The following is a 24,246-nucleotide window of genomic DNA, read 5'->3' on the forward strand; positions in this document are numbered from 1 at the left end:
AGATTTCCTTATTATGAAACTTCTGTAACAAAAGGTTAAGTGCATCTACAGATTTTTCACAGAATCCAAATTAATCAGAAAATTTTGGTCTTTTCAGTCCTATGCCTATATGCACATTTCTAGACAAATGCTTGCTTCCATTCGTTAGAATTTTACTTTGTCTACAGTAACAGAAACCAAAAGCACTAAAGCATGAAGAAACACATTTGATCAGTTTAGCAAGCTCCTACACTCACACTTGCTTTTTCATATCAAGTTGCACATTTGTTTTCAGCAAGACTTTTGTTTAGCTAAAGGTAAGCAACTTAATCACTGGCTAAGCTGGGTCTTGACTCAAAAGGGAGTTTGCCATTGACATCAAGTGTCAAAAGGTCTTAAGTTCCAAGTAGCACTAGCTTTCTTCAGCATAGAAGCCTTTCAACTAAAGGTAAAGACTCTGTATTTATTAAAGAAAACAAATGAAGAATGGATGACATTCTAAAAGCAGTCTTGCCTAACATGCCCAGTAAATGTATTGGTGTTTCAAGTTCTTTATTATTATAACCATAGAATGAATCATAGACTTGTTTGGGTTGGAAGAAACCTTGAAGATCACCTAATTCCAACTCTCCTGCTGCTATAGGCAGGGACAACTTCCACCACATCAGGCTGCTTAGAGCCCCATCCAACCCGGCCTCAAATGTTTCCAGGGATGGGGTATCCACAACTTCTATGGGCAACCTGTGCCAGGGCCTCAGAACCCTTATCATTAGCACCATTATCCTCATTCTTTTTTTCCCATAAACTGTTGATATTGTTTGAGACCCAGTTCCACACCATACATCATGTGAGTGAGCTGTACTTAGATTTCGTTTTAGTACATAGCTCATACAGTTAGTCCTGAACTGTTAGGCTTAAAAATATAAAGTGGTAAAGCAAAAAATATAGAGATATATGTGATGATTTTAAGTAATAAATTCATTGTGTGCATGGAAATGCACTGCATGCATCCTGGTTGATGTTATTTATAAAATGCATTCAACAATATTGAGAACTTGATTTATGTGACCAGCTGATTACAATGTAATTTATAGATGTGGAGTTTTAAGAACTAGAAGTGGTAATAGTCATTAACTTTTAACATTATGATAGGTGCCACTGAAATATGACCCACTGACCAAAAGACCAGAGTGGCAAAAACGTTTTCTTTCTTTCTTTTTTTTTTGCACTAAGTAGCATTTCAGTCTTGCCAAGACTTACATGTACATAGTGTCAATAATAGCACTCTGTACAGTGAGCACATTCATTTTCACAGAGCTACCCTCTGTCTGTAGAGACTGGGGAATGCCTATTTAAATCCAGAATCTAGAAAAATAGTATTTCATATGGCACCAAAAACAAAATCAAGATGGTGTAAGACCATACGGGTTAATCTAGTTCACATTGATGATCAGTTTAACCAGTTACATTGGTATGTTAATGATAACAATCAGCTACAATGGGTCATGGTAAGTTTAACTCGATGATCTTTGAGGGCTTTTCCAACCTTATTGATTCTATGAACTAAAATATTTTTACTTTGGAATCTTTTACCTTCCTCAAGTAAATCAAACTAGAGATGTTTTAACGTTAAAAGCTGAAAATGTTAATGAAATATTCTGACATTCAAATAGGTGCTACTCAATTTAGAAGGTCAGGTTGGGCTTGGAAATGCAGCTTTTGTAACAAGTTACACAAAATGCTAATGATGTGAGAAACAGCAAAACAAAAATCTCTCTCTGATTCGGAGAGCTGAACATATCACTTCATTGGATCATGGTAATAAACACATTGTAAGAAACCTTTACTGCCTGTGGTATATTTCTAATCAGGACCAATTTCTTAAGGATTTGGGTGTCAGGGTTCTGGGTTCCGTTGTTATGTTATGTTTTGTTGGATGCTTTCATTGGTTTCACTAATTGGAACCAGTTGATCCTTTTTCCTGTGTATTGATTTTTTAAATCCTAGCAGTTAACAATGATTCTAATGTATCATAACACTTTAGACCTTAATCATATAGTGGGGATTTTGCTTGTAGCTTTTGTTTGAGTTTTAATTAAGAAGACCTTGTGTCTCAAAGCCTGAGCTGGGTTTTTAATTGCTAGTATGTATATCACACAGACTTCAAAAGAAATAAAATATGTTTATAACAGAGAGCACAAAGGAGAGCTTTGAAATGTCTATAGCCATACAAAGTGACATAATTAAAAACCTCTGAGCGGCTCTGCGATATAAGACTTATATATATTTATTTATACATATTTATAAGGTGGACTGTTATATACCCTTAGAATTCATGAGAACAAAATTTCAGCAATTATACTGAGAAATAATTACTGCAAATCCAGACTACAGTGTTGGTCAGGGCTGCAAAAACCCATCGAATTTATTTTGCTGAAAACAGCCTTCGCATTTTACAGAGTGCACCAGGAAACACCCAAGAGCTTATCCATGAAGAACAATTCAATAAAATGGAAGCAAAAATAGCATTTTAAAATGTTTTGTATATCATGTGTCTTGCATTTAAAAAAAAATAAATTAATTAATTCACTGTAAAAACATAGAAACCATAACTTTCTCAAGGGTTCATTCATCTAGAACTCTCTCCAAGACTATTCCAGAAATGGATAATGTTAAATTACTAGATCCAAGAAGTTGTACCTTACTGTTCTCTTCCAGTCATTAATGCACACACACAAAACGCTCCTAGAAAACACCTCTTTCCATCTCTCCAATGTTCAAACACCAGGGCCAAATATAATTTTCAATACTGTTTACAGCATATCTTACAAGGAGACTATTAAGTGGGTGAATTTGCTTCATTTTACTAAATTCAGCATTTCCTAGGAAACAAGAATGCTGCCTCCCACCCAGCCAAATATTCTGAAACCATTGAGTATGTACACGTCACATGAAATAGGAGGTTTAGGCTCTTTTTTAATAGAGTAGCAACTAGAAAAGGGGGAGAAATATGCACTGGAAACATAATGATAAGAGCATTCTCTATTGGATAAAGCTATGGACAGCAATCATTCCCCTTCCCAAAATAGAGTATACTGTACAAAGACAGCATGTGATATTCAAGTCACAATGCCTATAAATATATAGTTCCAGTTGTAAACATCACCAACCCAGAGAAGTAACCTGCAGCACAGTAGATGGTGACCCAGGAGTCACTCTTTTATAAGACTGCTAGACCAATTCTGACCCTTTCACAAGAGCATCATCGCTTAAGTTACTTAAAGAACGACCTTTCTTATTTGATCTTCAAAGACCCTGCATACTGAGAAAGATCACTACAGGATATTTCAGTAGGACAACTGCCTGATGCATGCAAGACTATTCCAGAGATTTATATTTGGAACAGAAACAGAAAACTTAAAACAGACTCTGTATAGTGATAAATGATGCTACTCTGCCTAGCTGTGGCTGCTCAAGAGAAACTAGATAACCAAGCTGCAGAAATACCTGCAGCAAGTGAGGGCAATGAGAGAACCCTGTGCACCGAAATATTTGGAAATTTAGAAAGGAGTCCTGCATTGCACTGTTTATTCAAAAACATGACAGCAAAAATTAGAATGAAAAGTATTTCCTGATGCTAATCTTTATACAAAACCCACAACATTGCAAAAGCTGGACACAAGCCTGGCAAATTGCTCGTGTACCTTAAAGAAACACTTTTGCATGCATGCCCTGACAAACAGCCTGAAGTCTGATGATTTGCATAGGCAGCTGTGGGGGTTTTTCCAGGTGAGCAGGTCATTTAACTCAGCTCAACTGCTTCATAGGCCTTTGAAAATTTGACCTGTGTGTTTCATTTATAAACATATCAAATGAACAAGCAGACTTATTTAACCACTGGAATTTGGCTACAAAGCATTCTGCCAAATGCCCCTCTGAGTTGGATGCAACCTCCCTGAAGTCAGTGGCTTGTTTGGCTGTAATTCAAGGGAGAATTGGGAGCATTATCAATAACTGAAATCCTAATAAATGCAGAAAAAGTTTTACAAATCAAGCATACTATGCAAGACTACATGTGAACAGGAACAGTGCCACTTAGAGAAAAAAAATTATTCAGTCTGTTACTTTTGTATTAGCTTCTGTTGTTTGAATTAATACATACAGTTTATAACTAGATCCTGATTAACATTATTGTGTTCTGAATATAGAAGATAAAGCAAGAGAATACCATTTATATTTGTTTCAGCTGATTATCTTCTTGTCTACGTGCTTCCCAAACATGAAGAGAAACAGTTTGTGTCAGTGGTACATTTTTTTCTGCTTTCATCCTTTTTTCTGGCACTGATTCTTAGTGAACTGCCTTCCCACAACCAAGATGCTAGTCTTCCACTGAAGGGGGGAGGGTTGCAGTTGTGCAGACAGAGTGAGAGAGTATGTGCTCAGGTTATCCTGAGCAAGAACAACGCCTTCTCTCTAATATAAACAACTCCCAGTAACAGTCAGTGCAAAGAGCAGTCCCTCACTGGACCACACCTTGCTTTCTAACAATCAAGATTTTTTTCCCTGATGACCTCATTTATTTATTTTTACTGCATCACTTCATGTCTTTAAGTTAGGCTTTCAGTAATATGAGCAGAAAATCTGCACAAAAGCCAAAAACTAAGGAAAAGGATATTTAACCTTACAAAGATGTCACATTTTCAAAAGCAGTTCTTTCAGACCTCTTCATGCCTTGCCAGTTACCTAACTGGAAATTCGTTTTGCACTATGAAAATTAGCTTCATGATCCAGAACTCTACCACCTTGAACACTGAAAAGCTGGGGGTTTAAGGTATGCCTCTTTGGCAAATTACAAATTCTCCCCAGTTCCCCTACTTTCCTTTATTTCCTTCTTGTAGTCTGGGTTTCATCCTGCCAGGTGCTAGACTGTTGCGGGGGGAGGTGGGGATATTTCTTTCTAAGACAATTTAAGGCACACAAATGTGAATACAATTTAAAACCATAAGATGGTAGATGTTTTCTTAGCCTGGAGACAGTAGCTAGGCTACTGGCTTGGGAGCCCAAGGGAAAGGACCCCTACCAGACCACCTCCAGAAAAAGTAGATGAATCAGCTGAAAATTCATCCACATCTGAGCAAAAATGCTTTGTAGGTAGATGAGAAAAGGTTTAGGATCAAGAACTCTATACATTCATTCTGCAGTGAATATATAGACTAAGAAAACAAGAGTAACATAAATCCAGAAAAACAAACTGTTGGGTTTTTTAAATGAAAGCTTATGATAAAGCTTTTTGTGCCATATAAAACAATAAAGACCATTATTCTGCATTGTTAAGAGATCCCACCTCTTTTAATTTTGATTCACTAATAGCATTCAAGTAGTTTCTATTTAAAGACTAAGTAGCTATATTGTGCAATTAATGGACAAACTAGCATTCAGTGTTTTCCACACTATCACGAGACAATACTGCTTTAAATAGAATGTGATTTCAAGACAGAATTTTGTTGGATTTTATTACAGTCAATTTTAACATGTTCCTGTAAAACTGCATACTCTATTGCTGCCCTTGACATTACTATAGGATTTTTTTACTTGTCTAAATGTATGAACATCGTCATAACTTTGCCAAAAAATTCCAACAGGAGAAACCAAAGATTTCGGGGGGGGGGGGGGGGGGGGGTGTTGTGTGGTTTTGTGTGTGTGTGTGTGTGTTTGTTGGGGTTTTTTTCACCGGGAAAGATTTATTAGTATGATGTACGTGATTCTTTGTTTCCATATATTTATAGCTGCAATTTAATAAAATTACAGCAATGAAGAGAAATAAATCTTAGGTACCTTGCATACTCCTCAAACATCCCTTCTGACTGCTTCCCACAGCACACAAAAAAACCCACCTTTTAAATTTATTGTTTAATCAATACCCCTGGATTTCTTCTCACTAACAAAATCCATGAAAGAATTGATGGGTGGGGAAAAACACTTCAGGTTTTCTACACAGTACTTAACTGTCGAGAGAATTGCAGTTTTACTAGATTGCTGGATCAACAAATCTTGGAAATACTGGAAAGTATTGTCTATACATGCAATAAAGCTTGCACTGCTTTCAGTAGCTCCCAAATCTCATCCTAAGCATGACCTATAAGGAAACAGCATGAATATAAACAGCATCAAGTACCAGTAACTCCACACGTTTTCAAGATGTTTCTTTCTTTTCCTCTGGTCACAGAGATTACAGCTAATGTCAATGAACTAAAGTAACCAACCTGGTGTTCATGACAACATCCTTGATACTGCCTGTAACCGATTGTGACATAGTCTATTTGGCAGATGCATCCACCATCACAGAGATAAACACTAAAAAACAGGGTGGGGTGACTGGAGAGAGGAAAGCACCCTCTCCTTATGATTGTGATTTCTATTATATTTTTCTGAACTTGAAAAAAATCCTTAAAATTCAGTCTAGTGAGATACCTTTAATTTCTCCGAGGAGATCACTTGTGTTTAATTTTTCCATCTTCTCCTTCCAGTCTTTAGAAAGCAGCTTTTCCATGCAGGATGAATCTATTTTTAAAAAGGAAAAGAAAAAAAAAAAATGAAAACAGGTGTCACCTTCATTTTAAAACTCTTCTCCATGTTCTTGTTGGACCATAGTTTCAAAGGGAATTGAACTTGTAGCCAAACAGAGCTCTTATTTAACTGCATTTTAAATCCAAAGTAATTCCACCGAGGTTAATGGAGTTACTATGGATTTAACAAGGGTCTAATTGAAAGAAAAACTTCATTCAGGATTTATGCATGCTAACTGCCAATTTACATGCATAGATTGCCAATGTATATACAAATTCTGTCTTTTTCATTTGAGAATGATTGTACACTTGAAATTATACATGAAGATTTAGAAGCTTTTTTTGGAAATTTGGCACACAGTGACATCTGAAACCCATTTTTATACCCATGTCAATGCAAAAGTTATTCATGTAATGTCTCCATGGAATTCATAAAAGCACTCTACATATTGGATGTTCACAGTTTCTCAGTTACACTATAAACAACATGCAGTGATTAGAAGATTTCATAATTTGAAGTTCAGAATACATTTCAAATCCTTGCCCCAATCTGGGAAGCCTTCTGCAGGCAAAACTGTCACTGAAGCCATTACTCTTAGAAGTAGAAGATTGGCCTTAGTAAGTTTCTTCTGATCAGACCCCAATTCCACTAGAAAATTTGATATTGAGCATAACAGACTTCAATAAAATCTAAAGGTTTTTTCAGTTCCTAAATTCAACTAATTGGCATCAATGTCTAAATTATATATAACCTTCCAGTTAACTTACAAAAGGTGATTTTTAAGATGGGAATACTTATGCTTGATGTGATCCAGAAATTCATTAAGAACCACAGTTCAGAATTATAAACAATTATCAAGAAAGCTTTACACATAATTGAACACTTATTTTCCCTTCCCAGTTAGCAATAATAAAATCTCCATTAAACATCGTGCTTTATTTTCATTAGTAGACACACTCATCAACAATGTCTATGCTAACTTCCTTGGAAACCCTGAGGTTCAGTTTATCAAGATATCAAAACCAGCATTTGCAAACAACTCTATTCTTAAAACAAATCTTTGCAAAATGCCTTCCTTGTAAGCCCAGACAGCACTCCAGGTGGTGCAGGGCACATGGGTTTTAGCACATGCCCTGAGAACAGCCATACACGTAAGCTTGTTGGAAATCTCCTAGCAAGCTGTGTTTGGGATAGGAGGAAATAATTTTACACACTTTCTAAATAACTAATAACACTCCAAATTTTGACAATGTTTGCACCAATCCCACTCCAGTCACTTACAAATTAAGCAGGGTGCACAAGAGAGAAGAATTCAATCTAATGTGTCTTCTGCTAAATTACAGGCAGATTAAGACCAAATTGTGGCTCAAATTGTCCTGTCAGCAGTCCCATCAGAAGCACTCACACAAGTGAAAACAAAAGCATAAAGCCCAGATTAAGAAGGGCAACACAGATTGCATCAATGCAATCGGTAACAGTTTGTTCCACCTCAGAGAATTCTAAAAATACTCAGAGGGAGGAGAAGCTTCAAAGAGGTCAAAAAAGGAGAAGTTAAAGATTTAGGGAGAAGTTTAAGGAAGAAAAGGGTCATATGGCCAATCGTATTTTAGGGCACAAGTAGTTTCAGACACATTCAAAACATTTACATTAGCATCACTAATTTGAAGCTAACAAAGAAAGAAACAAACAAAAATCCCCCAAACCAGTTGAAAGCAACCCAAACTGTAACTACCAAAAGATCAAAGATCAGGTTTTAATTGCAACACATTTTCACCGCGCAAGCCTCTGTGGAAAGACAACACAGCTCGTAAATGTTTTTGAAGTAATATTTCAGTAGAAAAGCTAATTTATTTACTAATTATATCTTTCTATGAAAGAGACAAAATTAAGGAGCTCCAAGTTGCAATAGGCACGGTTAAAATACTTGTTATATAATAACAATTTACTTTTAACAATAACAGGCACTTATTACTTTTATGAGTTCTGGCCTGATAATAGAAGAATGAAGAAATAACCATCAATTATCAATACTACATGATAATTTGTCCTTTATTGTGGTATCATCACAGTTTACAAAGATGTTTCTGTGTTTCTCCCCTGCCAAAATTTCAGACCCCTCATCCCTGGGTGGGGGGGAAAAAAAGCTATAGAGTTTTATTTAGAGTTTATAGATATTTGCTATAAGTTCTGTATTCTACTGCTTTTAATGAAAATTTTTTCCTCCAGAAATAATTAGCATACCACAGCAGCTGATAAAATACTTTCCTTTAAAGTACATGCTTTATTCTGTTACTGCTCTTAAGTACTGTTCTTATATTACATAAGGACATAAATCATAGAATCATCATAGAATTGTTAGGGTTGGAAGGGATCTCAAGAATCATCATCTCTAAAGACAGCAAAAAAACTGGAATGGAAAGCAGGTCTATCTGCCTTCTTTTTATATAATCACATTGCTAGTTATAATCTGTATCTGTAAATGCCTGAAAAAAAAAAAACCCTTAGGAGACATTTCTTTAAACACTCCTATCTCATTCAAACTCTGTTATAAATCTGACCACATAATTTATAGCCACTGCATTTTGAGATTGGGAAGATGACAGAAGCACACAATGACCCTTTCAGTAAACTTTTTTCTAGCATTGTAGAAATAGCTCTTTTAGAATTCCTGCAAATTTTCAATTGGCAGGATTAATCTGCATAATTTTTAGAATTTAAAATAATGATATGTGTTAAAGCTCTCTGGAGGTCCTTCACATTAGACATGAAACTAAATATAAAGGCTCATACTTGAAAGACATATCTCCCTTCAAGTTCTGTATTCTGTGTTCACAAACACACATTTTGAAAAGGTCTGTGAATCAGAAAGGGAATTTTTTCATCTTTCTGTACTGAAAATTAATTTTTACATACATATAAAATCTACAAAGATATCTTCTGACATCAGTAAAATGTCTTCATCCATATTGATTCACTTTCTGATTTGATTCATTACAGAAACAAAACACTGACTCGGAATCCAGCACTGAGCATTGGAGAAGCCCGAATTCACATCTGCACTGCATCGCTCTCCCTGCACTCAGGCTCTGCTTCAGCAGCATTCCAAACCCGTCTGGATCCCGACATTTTCAAAATTCAGGGGTATTCTTGTTAGAAACAATTATAAAAGAAGCAAAGAAAGAAATTAGCATTTATACATTTTTAGCTCTTCTCACTGACTTTATAAACCACAGTTGGGCTTATGCCACGAAGTAGCATATTTTGTACTAACACATGTAGGATCAAACTCGTGAAGTTGCACTCAAGCAATTTATTATATTAACAACCTGCAGCTTCTCATTCTTGATATTCTTCTCTTTTGAGTTAGGGAAAATTTTCTTTCAAGGACAGCAAACAGGTTAAGTATAATTAGACAGAGATGACTAAATGAAATCATTGAGCATTTTTTAATCTCAGGGTTTATTACATACTTTGTTAGCAATTTTAATTGTAGACTAAGTAAGTTTAAAGTACTGTAAGAATCTTGTTAGACATGACAGTTTTGCAAAGCTGAATGAGAAGAGGATGTTAAAAGATAAATAAGCAGGGGGAAGGGGGGAAAAAAAAAAATCCAAGGGGAAAAAACCCTAGGTGTTAGATGAAAAGGATCTCTCCACAATGACAAAGCATCAATGAAAAGAATTAACATTTGTCCATTGGGTAATCAATCAGTCATGGAATGGATGGAATCCAGCTCTTTGTTGCACGACTGGCGATGAAGAACGAGTGTGTTAGCTATCACAGCCAAGCTCTCAAGCTCTTCCGACTGAATGAAAGTCATCTTGTTCCTATCAAGAATAGCTTTTGCCTCTTGTCTCTTCCTTGTGCTTCCCTTTTCTTCTTCTTCTTTTTTTTTAAATTCAACTTTTACAGTCTTCAACAAGTTACCAACCCCAGCTATAGCTTACATTAATACTGTATGACCTTACGGTGGCCTGCACCTATCCTCATTGATTTTCAGGGCTAACATGTTCCTTCCCCCACCCCCCTTTAATTCACTGAAGTAGTCTCTTATTACTTCTTTTGAAATACTGAGGGGGAAAAAAAAATATAAGAGACATTCATGCCGTGTGTGTGTTTTTGTTTTTTATGGTAAAGTCATACATAAAAGAAAGCCTAAATGTGAGAGTACAGCAGCAAAACTTCAAAGCACTGACTGTCAGACATTATTATTTCAAATCAGCTTTGACTTTTTGAGACTTAATAAAACACTATAGTACAGACTGGCATATTTATAACACCTATACCAGTGATCAACTGAACTGTCTTATTCTTGCTACTGTGCAGTGCCTTGTTATTTTTTTTATAATAAGCTTTCCTCAAAACATGTAACAATGCTGCAAACTGATAATTATTAATGATAGGAGCTCTAAAACATGACTTGTTTTCCATACAATTCTTTCTGAATGCATACATTACTTTGTGACAGAAGACAAAAGCACATTTATTTATTAATAATGATTGCAAATGCATAGCAAGTTCATAAACAATACAGAAATATAATTCAATCAAGGTATAGGTGACATTTTTCTACGTGCATCTGAACCTTAACTCAAGGAAAGAGGCACTGGGAAAGAAACAGTAGAAGAATTGGAAGGGAAAGCAGGCATACTGCAGGAGAAACTGTTCTAAAGCATGATCAGATTCTCAGTAGCAGAACAATAAACTACTTTCCTGCAGTTTAGAAGAAAAATCCTACAGAATTAGTGCCATCTTTGTCTCTACTTCATAGCTATAGTCCATAGAAATACTCCATTACAATTTAGTAAATATTGTTAAATATAAAAAGACTGGATTTTTGCAAGCTCTGGAACTACATGACAACATGCAAGTCCCTCTATCTCTAGTGTTCTATATTCTCCAAGCTACTCTCATTATATCTATTTGCCTTCAGATCCACAGGGGAGAAGAAAGGTGTCCTTTGGATCTCCCTTTGTCAAACGAGTTCAAATGCCTCATGCAAGTTTCTATCATGAGAAAACCAGCACAAGTGGTATTACTTTACCAGCATCTACAAAATATTTCTTAGAGGAAAAGTGTTGACAGAGGCTTTTTTTGTCTTTGAAAGAATATTAAATGAGATTATGACCTCCCTGAGACAGATATTTGTGTGCTTACAAGGCCCACTGCCCTGGATTTCTGCTCCACGAGAATTGCTGCTTTTTCCCCTCTGAACCAAGCAAACTGCAAATAACATTACAGTGGCTAACATTTATTTCTCTGCTCCCTGTTGTACCTTGGCACATCTAACTCCATGCCTCAAGTGCAAATGTGCTTTTTTCAAGTGGATGAAGCTAAGGACCTGACATCTAAAAATAATAACAGCACAACCCATCGTGCATCTGAAAAGGAAGGTCTCTTTCAGCATTCTTCATAGAATACTAAATTCTGTTCAGTGTAGAAAAATCTAAACAAAATCAGTACTCTACAAATAATCCTGAATAAAACTCAAGTTTAACTTAGATTTACCCTATTATTAGATTTATTCATTTTAAAATGTGACTTACTCAGAAAAATAAGTGTAGTTTTTAAATCTGTTGAGGAGTTTTAATATACTTGTGTTGGGGCCTTTGATTAACAGATCCATCTCTGGGGGCACAATAGCTTACACATATGCCTTTTGTGAGTTCACTGCTCATCAGATTTCCTCAAGGTAAAGAACCACCCATCACAGACCTGTGTCATTAAAATATCTCCTAATTTTTGTGCTTCATGTTATGTATGTTAAAATTGTATGCAAACTCTAACATATCAAAGGGCAAGGCAAAAGGTTAATTTAATTCACTTTGAAGGAACACACCTTTATAATCTTCCAGCAATTCAAAATTAAATTAAGGTCTTCACATTCACATTCATAACTTGAGAAATAAAAACATAATTTAACCATGACTATCAGAAACTTAACTGCCGGATGGTAGTACCTATTCTTTTTTAATCCAAGGATGTAAAGTTTGTGTAACGTTACAAAAATAGATTCTTTGTTGCCATAGTTATTTTGTTGGGTTTTTTTAAGGCAAATTATCCTTTTCTGTGCCAATAAACTTTAAATAAAAGGAGGCAGCAACAATACAAAACTAATCAAAAATCCGCCTGAAGGCTTAACATCCAGAGCTGTAATGTACTGCCACTGTCTCTTGCTCATAAGCAGCTTGGCTTCAATCTTGCTGTCAGTGGAGGGGCAGGTCAGGGGAATCTCATCTCATCCTTCTCAATTTCCACACAGTTCTCATACAGTAATTAATTGTTGTGGTCTAACAGAAAATTAGAATATAACACATTTCAGACATGTTGTTAGCCAGTGAACTGATTTCTTTGGCCAACTTTTTGAGATTTTCTTGGTTTAAAAAGATTATCAAAGCCAAGACCTTAAAAAAACAAACAACCAACATCACAATACAAAAATGAACACCACCACATTTCAAACAAGGAAACCTGTTAATTCTTTTTCCTACATTTACTGCAAATTGGAAAGTAAGTAAAAAAAAAATAAGAAAAAACACCCTGGTCAGTCACTTCCTTTCTCTCCTACTGACTCGTTTCTATCCACCTCTCTTTGTCTGCCTTGGCCACTGAGGCTGTGACAGTTCTGGCACAGGCTGCATGTCTCACAAGGTGCTTGTTGAACACCTAAGCACGTTTCTTATCATGAATCAGAACTTGGTTCTGATGTTCAGTGCAACCTGTGGGCAGGAGTGTAAAATCAGAAAAGGTAAAAAAGAAATAAAAGGAAAACTGAAAAAGGGCAAAGAAGCCTTCCTAAACACAACTATATGCCAAAGGCACTCATCTCACACTAGATGTTTACTTGCAGGAGCAATAAGGAAACACATCTGAGATCTGACTACCTAACATCCCAGTTTTGTTTAGGACAGGGAACGGAGTAAATCTGCCAACTGCTGTACATTTTTTCACAGTGACAAGATTTCCACAATATGATAAAATTAGAACTGTAAGAGCTTGGAGAGCTCTCTTAACTTTTAATTAAAACTCTCCAAGCTCACTAAAAATAATTAGGCATTAAAATGTTCTGGTTTTCCTCTGAATTCATTTGCACTACTTGAATGGTCTAGATCTTGCATGAAACAACAGACAATCTAAACAGAAACACTGGAATTTAACTGGGAGTGATTTCCTGACCTGATTTCTATGATGTGGCTAGTGGGAAAAACTGTACAGAGTCTGAAGCTTGTACCATTTCTGCCTAAAGTGGCTTGCTTCAACAGGAATTCTCTAATGCAAAGAGCATTTGCACTGAGGAAAATGCATTCTCCTCAGCGCAAAACTCTAGATAAAAAGGAGTTTGAATTTCATGGAAAGAATAACCCAAGATACAGTTCTGACCTTTATTTTTATTTATTTATTAAAAAGCAGAACCTTTAGCCTTGCAAATGTTTTTGTTCTCTTAAAATAACTCATACAATGCTATATGCCACACTATTTTTAGAAAAGCAACAAGAGAAAGCGTGCTTTTCCCATACAGCAGGGCACTGATATAAACATCAACACAGATGCTCTGTGAGAGAGAGCTGGACTTCTCAAGCACTTGATCATTAAGGAATGCACCAACTGTTTTAGATAATCTCGTGCCAGCTCCAATTCTGCTCCACACTCCCCTTAGGGAGTGGCAAATCTTGTCCTGCTCCTAATTTTTCATTTTTCTCACTCCTCCATTCTTTTATTTTTTTTTTCCCTTCCCAGAACAGAGGGAAAAACGCATTGTGTGCCAAGCAATGCAAGACTAGAATCACTTCCCCAAACAGAGCAAAACTTTCAGACAATTAACCCTCCCCTCTTCTTTCAGATAAATTACTAAGTATAAAATGCAATCTGTTTCCTTTGTTTACTCAATATGAACAATTTGTAAATGACTCAAGGATAAAATTCAGAAAATGTTGTGCTAAATTAGAACCATTATAAACATGCTAATGACTGCTCAACTAAAACATGCAGGATCAGTGTGAAGAAATATATTTAGTTCCCGTGAAACACAGTTGTATTGCCACAGAACTATTTGGTCACTTAATTGTATATGATTACTTCAGGAAAATGTTAATTTCATGAACACTGCACTAGACGATACACTATGTATGTCAAAAGGAGCTTTCTAAAATGTCAGTGTAATTGCCTGGATGCAATGTTTTGGCATATTAGTAGAAAAGAAATATCTTTTAAGTCTGCCAAAATTACATGTACATTTCATTCTTCCACTTAAAGTTTCCCCTTCATTAGAAGCAATATTTTACTGTTAGATTGGCTGTATTCATTGAAGCCCTCATCACTGCCTTATTTGCATTACAATGATGGTATACTTTGGATTCTATGTAGTCACCTGTTCCCAAGTGAAGAAAATATAATACTGGCAAGAGAGTCTTGGGAAAGGGAAGCACAATTTGCTTGCAATCCTTGGCCAACAGATTACATAAACTGATATGATAAAGGGGAATGATACACTTACTTTCCTGTCTCTTAGTATGTATCAACAAACACCATCAATAGGATTTGTAAAATTTGTTATTTTGCAAAAGAAGAAAGTCATGTTAGTGGAAGCAGATTTCAAGATCTTCACTATTCTCCTTTGCTTCCACATCTCCACATGTTTCTGTATTTACCAGCTCTAGAAGATCAATTATTTTTCCTCAGAGTGGAAAGAATAGACTGAGCCTATATCTTAGCTACAACTCAACAGCACAGCTCCATCAAAGTCTGCTTGGTCGGAAATAGGTGTGAAGTTTCTCCTGATATTTGGCCTAATTATTCTTTCTCTTAATCTCATACCTCCATTCTTTGTTATAACCCTTTTATAACCCTAAACAATTCATTTTCATCTTTGGTATCCACTGTTTCCAAACACTTGTGAGTTGAAGTGACATTCTTCTCATTTTTTCTCAAACTATTGAGAATTTAATCTCTTACTCTTTCCTAAACTGCTCTGCAACAAATCATGCATCGTACAGCCTCTGGATACACAGCATCTTCTTTCACAAATTAATTTCCCTAGTAGTTCAAGCAGTTGTAGACTGCACATTAGCCCACATTCAGCTATGTACTAAACCCACTCACTGGACTCATCCAAGCTGAAGCAAGTAGAGAATCCCTCAACTCAAGAAATTCTTCAGCAGCACAAACGGGTATTTATGTCATTGCACGTTCTCCTACCAAATGCAATGCCAGATAAGCAGCATACTATTTCACAGAGCAAAAATTCGATAAAATTACTATGAGAAATATTAGCAAAAGTTTTGGGGGAGTGAAAACATCTTTAAAAAGAGTTACTACAAAAATACAACTGTGTTTAACCTCCTTCACAGCAGGTTAGTTTACAGAGTGGCAGGGAGTGAGGGGACTTCTTGAAATGAAGGAAAAATCATTTTCTATTAAACTGATTAATGTTCCCCTGTAAATTTGTGACACCAGATGATTTATGAACAAAACATGGATGATTCAAAAGACCTCTATTTTGTTCCCCCAAATCATGTTCTACTCATTACCCTAATAATGCAGTAATAAACATCTGTTTAATGGTTTGAAGGCTTCTTAATATTGTGTATAAAAATCTTAACACATCTCTTACATAAAATATTCTGAAATTGAAACAATTGTATAACAAAAAGAATTTTTCATGGGAATCCTTATTATTTTCTTTTATGTAAAAGTATAATACAAAGAAAGAAAAATAATATGCTCTTGATTTGAACTGACTTCAAACAAGGATGCAAAGGAATTAAAACAATAGCTAGAATCTCCTATTTCCATTTCTGAAGGTCTTTATGGCATATGCTTCATCTTTTCCAGGAGACTAACATACACTGGCAAAAATCAGTTCTATAGCTTCCTTTATACTAGTAAGGTTTTGACTTCAGCAAACTATCATATTCTGTATAAATATAGAACAAACAAGTCTTTCCTCAGCTAATTCCAGCAGACAGAGCTTTAAGAGGTTTACAAACTTCACAAGCATCATTCTACTTGCCATGGCTACTTATTTAAGGAATAGTTGGATTGCTACAAATCTGTAAATATCTAAGAACAGACTTATACATTCACAAATGTATAGCTTAAGATTTTCACTCCCCTATATACATGGAGTTGAAAATTAGTTGTTGGGTTTGTGTGGGTTTTTTTTTTCCCTTTAAAAGAAGATCATTAGTGAAGTACTGGGAAGGTATGGAACTGCTAGAATTAACGTTGTCCAGGAAACTGTAATTCAGCCCCTCTGTTTGTTTGTTTTTACAGGATTCTTCCTACACTCAGCAGATGGGACAACCCCAGACAAAAGCATAAACCAGAACTGCAGAGAAATGAGGCTGCTGCCCATAGAATCATTGGCCACATATCATTTTAAAAGTTCTAAGAAATTAAATCAAAGAGGGATGGAAATGTAAAAGGAGAAATGATAGGTCGCAGTTTCATTTTCTGGGAGCTCAATTTAAAAAACTTGGGGTAGTATTTGAGGAATTGCTGAACAGTCACAGATGCAGCTGTGCCAGTGTAAATTCAATGTAAAGATTGAGGCTACAATATATATATAGCTAAATATAAACTGCTGCACAAAGCTAAGTCCTCCGGAAAAGAATTGGGACCCCAACACCTCAAGCTGAATAACTGATCAATCAATGATGTTTTTAAAGTCACACTCTTGGTTCCCCTCCTGTGAGGCTGGAATAATGACTAGCCTTTTCTTCTCTCTCCACTTTCAGAAGATAATTTGTATGTAGCACATTTACAGAGTATGTTGAAAAACCCCAGCCAGTTGTGTAATATCCATGTCTTCAGAGCACAACTTGAATAATATGTAATTAATAGACACCAAGGCTTCAGATTGATCAGAAAGGATATAAACAGCTACTGGATAGTTCCACGTTCACAGAGGATCATCCTGTTAGTGAACTGGATGAATCAGAATTCTTTTTAAGGAAAAAATATTGGTTAATCATGTAGGAAAAATCACACTGGTTTACATGGAAAGAAAGATTTTCATCTTAAAACGTTTTAAATTGATTTGGATAACTGAAGAAAGCTTTCCTCAGTTATGCAGACAATCTGCAAAAGTAAAACATCTTTAAACCTGTGTTCATATACAGCTTAGATTGTATAAATTAGATTTAGTAACCAGGTTTGGAAACAATGGGGATTTGATGGTCATCCATCATGCCCAGTTAAAGACAAGGTGAACTGGAAATGGACTTGGGTTTCTCCACACTGGACTTTATCAATTAAAAGCACTAATGCTAGCAAAAGAGTGCATGTTGCACTCTGTCCTAGTGCAGCAGAGGAAGATATGGCTCCCATTTATTCTCCTGACAGAGCAAATCTTGACACCTGCCACGCGCAGGCTGACAGACCTGTATAGGTTCCCCTGTCTGCTTACAGTAAGTGATGGCACAGTGTGATGTGCTACCTGACCCATTAACTCCTCACATGTTTCTCAGCAGAAAATAATTTGTACTGGTGAACAAACGCATCACCATAGGCACCTTCCATAAAAATGTAGCACAATGATACAGTAAATTTCAAGAGCCAAGAAAATGGGGGGCATTTGGAAACATCTGAGAGGAGATAAAGTATTTGGGGAATTCTCACCTCAAAATCTGTTACCCAAAGAGGCAACAGAACTCTGGAGAATTATGCCACAACCTTCACTGAAAGTTAAATGGTAGTTAACAAATATAATTTACACTATTCCTGTCTTAAACATTTAGTCTTCTTGCTTTTGTTGATTCAATCCAAGTTCTACAGTTACAACAGTTTAAATTAATGAGCTGAATTTTAGCTGCAAAAGTCCCCAGAAAATTTAAGCATGCATGAAATTCTGCACAGCTATTTTGAAATTACAGATTAAGACTGGTTTATGGTATCCTCTTTAGACAAATAAAGAGAATCCAATCAAGACTCAGTTGTTTGCAAGGATTTTTCTGATATTTAGGGCCAAAAGAAAGCATCGTGTCATCAGAATAACTACTACATGGAAGACTGCCCAATTATAAGGTCTTGATCTATGACCTTAAGTATCCAGTCCAAGAAACAGTACAGGTAGGAAGCATCTTTGTTCAAATTCTAAATCACAGTCTATTGGAAAAGTATAATACTGCATTCCTCATCTAAATACACTACAAATTCAATGCATGAATAACAGGTGAAAACCTCATTTCTAGTCATATTCTGTAGATCACAGTCTAATCCACTTCATGCACTTGTTCTCTAGAAACAACAAAATTCATAACCAGATCTATACATCTCTTAATTGTAGGCTATATTACCTGTCTTTTAGAGTGTCTTCAGCCAGGCCATTACATGGTTTCTAAGGCTGGATGCTTTATATATAAGGTTGCATGTATGGACTTCCTACAGAAACATAGTGTGGCCACAGTGGTTTGAACGTGTACTGTAAAAGCTTGTAACTGGCAGAAGTTTGGGCTGCTGCCAGGTTCTCCACGTGCTCACGGTTTGGGCCATCTAATTTGTGTTTACATACATTAAAGTCAAGATTAATCTCTTACTCTTTTCCATTGTATTTACTCCACATGAGAATTATCTTCCTGGGGTTTTTATCTTGACATTACCCACAAAACTCATCGTATTTAGACAACCATACAATCTTTTTTTGTCAGCTAATCACTTCTCTAATCCCTGGGCTGCAAACCTGACTAAACTTTACTCTTGCATTTGCAGGCACACTATTAATATAATCATGAGCACTAGGAAGGCAGTCTCAAACCTTGTAAGTTACACGTCTCTGGTTCCTTAAGCTTTTTTTAAACACTTATTTATGGGCAAGGTATAATTTACACCACCTTATGTATGGCTAGGCAGGTGGTACACAGTGACTGCTGCTCACATCATTGTCAGTGGTGCCCACTTTTCCCCACTGATCATATTTTCACCTGCTCTCTCTCATCATAAGATTTGACTGAGAGTTCTCTGGGACAAGGCCTGTTGTGTACTTTTACTACTGCGATACGTACAGCTCCTAACGTACTTCCTGACAAAGCACTCTGGAAAAAAATAAATATAAGGAATCATCTTAGTTACCTCTAGTGAAACTCAGACTCTTCAGAACTCAGTGGCCTAAGCTTCATGGAGTAAATTGTTTTTGTTCCTTTTTCCTTCCAAAGCCATACATGTCATATAATTTACTGTCTCCACTGGAACGACTGGGATTACTTAACCCAAGCCAGTGGTCCATGAGCACTGTACCTTTTTCTGTGCAAAGGGAGGAAGGCGGCATGCACGATCTTGGCTTTTCCCAAGGCAAACCAGCCACTGCAGCCACAGTTTTACTCTAAGAACCCTGAAGTCTCATGGAAATTTTTTCTAATTCTACAATGAGATTGCTCAGGACTCTCAAGTATAGAAAGTTTCCAGTTTTAGTCAGAACATGCAGATATGTTCAGGAATTGCCCTAACACTTTTTAGCTTACAGGAAACGTACTACTTATTTCTTCAGCAAAAGCTAGCTCACTCAAGTTTACTATCTTATAAACAGTGATGCAAACATGAACTTTGACACAAAGACTGTAACATCTCCCTTCTTCTGAAAACTATTAACTGGACCTGCTCAGCACCTAAGGCTACAGGCAATTAGTCCCAGAACATAGGTAAAAGGATGCAAATTGCTACAGTCCATCACTCTGCAGTTGCAAAGTGTAACATTTGCCCATTCACTTTGATTGCTTTTTTTTTTTGCTCTTTATGCACTACTGAAATAATTTCAAAAGATGGATAATGATGGAGATGAAGGCCCTAAAAGTGGAACTTTATACTGTATTAAAGAGGTGATCAGAGATTAAGAACAAATATTGCCAACAAATATATAGGAAAACCACAACTACTCACTGCAAAGTCATAGAGGAATCTTCACGCTGGATCAGGCTGCTTAGCAGTTCCTCTCTAATGACAGTAACTTTTGAAAATGTGAATATCAGAAGCATGTTCCACTCTACTCCAAGACTGCACTTTTAAGCAAATAGACTGCTTTTATCCTTTGAAGAAGCTTCCATCCCTTTACACTACAGACAACATAGACCAGTGGTCCACAGGAAGGGTTGGAAAACTTTGGCCAAACAGAAAATCACCAAAAATCCACTTATAAGCCACTAATTCTGCATCCCAAAGCATATGTTATCTACACGGCCAGATACACAAGTTCTTATCTTTAAATCAAACAAAATTTCGGGTCATTTTGAAACACTCCTTTTATAACCTCCTGTAGCTTGCTTAGCTGGTACATCCTACTTTGAAATTTCTCTTCTTTTAAGAATTTTCTAGTTTCAATTCACGATACCACAGCTCTAACAGGCAGTTAGCCAAATTATACAACTCATATCAGCTCCCTAGACACAGTCCATACATTGACAAACAATACTAAGTCAGTCAACATCACCACATTCTGTAACAACCTGTCAGGGCCAATATGCCAGCTATTGTCCTATACTGGACCTTCTCCATGTCACAGCTTGGAGGCTGTGACGACAACAGAGTCACCGAATCACCAAGGTTGGAAGAGACCTCAAAGATCATCAAGTCCAAACTGTCACCACAGACCTCATGACTAAACCATGGCACCAAGTGCCACATCCAATCCCCTCTTGAACACCTCCAGGGATGGTGACTCCACCACCTCCCTGCGCAGCCCATTCCAATGACTAATAACTCTCTCAGTGAAGAACTTTCTCCTCACCTCGAGCCTAAACTTCCCCTGGTGCAGCTTGAGACTGTACAGTATTGCAAAAATCTGGATTAAATCTAGCAAAGAAAGAGATAATTTCTAAACTGTCTGTGGGTACATTCTGTCTTGGTGTGTGGCTGAAATGCACATTAACACTAGCACGAGCTAGGCAGGCCTACTCATGGGGGAATTATACCCCTGACAGAAAAGTAAGGTTTTGCTGAACAGATTTTCTTTGATGAGCTTGTTGGCTACTGCATAGTCATGTGTATTTCTCTGTGTCTGTGCATTTGTGTGTCTCTACAGTGATGATGTCAGTTTGACTAGAAATGCAGATAAAGCATTTCTTAAGCCAATAAGGTCCAGGACTAATTTTCTCCATACAAACTTTGGTTTGGCCCTTATTTATTAAAAAAATAACAGAAGAAATTTTATAGAAAAGGGGATTCAATTTGCTATCCCAACAGAAAAAAATTGAAAAAAGGCAACCAGAAGTTAGGGCCTTTCTTAAGACTTACTTTATAGGAACCGTATGCACAACTTTCACTTTCTAGAAAGTGGTTTTCTCTTGAACACACATCAGAACCATTCATCATCACATAATTGCAAGTTGTCAGTCAGAGCCGCACCCTTCATGCAGTGGCAGGCCGCCAACACATCTGTCAGAAGCACTCACAAGCTTCCGTGTATTATTGTAATCCCCTACAAAAGGAACAAGCCCATTCATCCAGGCCACATTTTCCAAATCAAATGACGACTGCAAACCCTGAGCCTGGAAAAATAATAGCACTTACCCTAAAAATGCCACACTTGTCAGGTGACCACAGGCTAACTGTCCGAAAGCAAATATGAAATAATTCTCATCTCCACATGTAACATAGAGTTTTAGGGAAACTGGGTTCTTCATGCACAAAAGAGGAAAGGTGGGCTCTGTGCATACAGCAAAATGGTGTCCAACAGTCAGACAGGCTGTGGGGATAAATCATTGTGCCCTTTCTGCAAGCGTTTGCTTCTTGCACTACAGCTGATTGGGGGGGAAAATCTCCTTCTTCCTTAACAATCCTACTCTCTTTTTTAGTTCTTTTGTTTCTGTTCTCCTACACTTAGAATCATTTAGTCTTTATGTTAACACATAGTCTTTTCTGCTTTTCCTTGTTTCTGCTTTACCTCTTGAAAGACACATTCTGCTTAGAGAATCTGGATTTAGTGAACCTGATGGCTTGGGCCAATGAGTCCAAAACAGGCGAGACTCTTTTCATAGGACATTCAGAGAGAGTCAAACAGCTTTAATGGAATTAAATGCTGCCTTACATTGGGCTTAAATAACTCATTTGCAGAGTATATGTATGCATGAATACTTTGGAGAACAAAGTACAATAATCAGCTTTACCTCTCTACTTCCACTAACTCTTTTGTGTTCTCTCTCTGGAAAAGTATGACAGTTCAATGTTCAGAAACACTGAGTGAAACACATACCACCACCCTTTGCAGCCACACAGTAATGCAGCCACATAAACCTAGCAAGACTCAGAGCAGCTTTGCTTCAGCTGTGGATGGTGTCTAATGCTTCCCACTAACCAGCCAGACCTTTATGCATGCCTAGTTACAGAAGTGAAGCCATGATTTCCTTTCTGACACCCCTTGCAGTAATTTACCCAAGAAACTTAAAAGGAGCAGGAATAGACAGCATGAGCACCCAATCATAATGACTTTGTCCACTCCACACTGGTATTGGGCATTTTTATCAGCCCTTGATACAGGCACAACGCATTTTATACTTACAGACACAAAAACATACATTTCTGAAATGATTTGAAAGACATATGGTGGCTGACCAGCTACAAAGTTTATTACCAATAGCAAACAGAGAAAGCATTACCCCTGAATGATACAGTCAGGAGTAAATTATACCATCTCTCTGCAAAAAGGAAGATAAATATCATATCAAATCAGCTCCCAGCTGTGACGCGTACCTATGTCACACAGTCTCCAAGTACTGCAAAACTATCATGCAGGCATGAAGAAACTGAAGAAGTTGCTCTACTCACTCCTGAATGGTCATATAGACTAGACTAGCCTAGCTTGCCCACCCAGTAAAATGAAGCTGGAACACCTGAATATCAGATTGTGATCACACTCCTGCAAAACATGGTTTTCAAAACACTGGGGGGGTGGGGTGGAAATCAATCCCTTTGTGACTCAGTTTCTCAGAGAGAAAGATGATCTTTTTATCTCGTGCAACTACACAAGATTTAATTATTCTGGAAAATGATAACACAGACAGCCTTAAGCTAATAGTATGATTTTTTTCAGTTACACTATCCTAACTTTCACATATTTTCAAAGTTTTCTTGACAATGTTCATTTTTTCAGAACTATGACTTTCAGTAACTCTTAATTTTGGGCACGAATGGAGATCAGATTTTGCTAAACCTGAACAAAATTAATCTGGGGCTTGAGGCATTATGATATTAATAATATCTGCTCTAAACCTGGTAAATCAAGATAAATGAATGCTTTCTCTTTTCATATATACCTATATACAAGATACTAAATACACACCAATAGAAGTACAACATATGGTCAACAAGAAATAAATAAAACTGAAAACACTCTACAACTGCATGGCAAGTATCCAAACTAAATTTCAGGTAGCAGATGGCATGAATAGGATACATGTGAGAAACAGGCAATTTCAATTATCTCTGAATAGTTCATAAACAGAAAATTTGGCAAACCACAGTTTTAAAAAAATGGACTTGAAAAATAACACTGTAATAGAGATAACTGAATTGAAAATATAACAATGCAAAGGTATTAAGCTCATCCTGATCATAATTTCATAATGAGTATTAAAAGATTGCATATGACAGAAAAGAGCTGCCCCAAATACCCATGCCTGGAAAATGTAATAATTAATTATCCCAAGTAGGGCTCAGAATTTCATTTTAGTTATTATCATTGGCCAAAAGTGGCCAAGAGATCTTGTTCACCAA

At 36.6% G+C, this 24,246-nt stretch overlaps 1 protein-coding gene across 10 annotated transcripts in view; it reads right to left on the reverse strand.

The window, feature by feature from the left end:
- The window catches only part of SOX6 (SRY-box transcription factor 6), a 356,555-nt gene that overhangs the window by 161,751 nt on the left and 170,558 nt on the right, over positions 1-24,246 (reverse strand). For all 10 annotated transcript variants that reach the window (XM_068148073.1, XM_068148071.1, XM_068148069.1 and 7 more), the window contains one exon: positions 6,451-6,540. In XM_068148073.1, coding sequence (XP_068004174.1) covers positions 6,451-6,540 — 90 coding nt within the window. The remainder of the gene's footprint in view (positions 1-6,450; positions 6,541-24,246) is intronic.

Source organism: Melanerpes formicivorus, unplaced genomic scaffold, assembly GCF_026170545.1.
Source record: "Melanerpes formicivorus ecotype bairdi unplaced genomic scaffold, bMelFor1.0.p_v2 SCAF_16, whole genome shotgun sequence".
In the NCBI taxonomy this organism is placed as follows: Eukaryota; Metazoa; Chordata; class Aves; order Piciformes; family Picidae; genus Melanerpes; species Melanerpes formicivorus.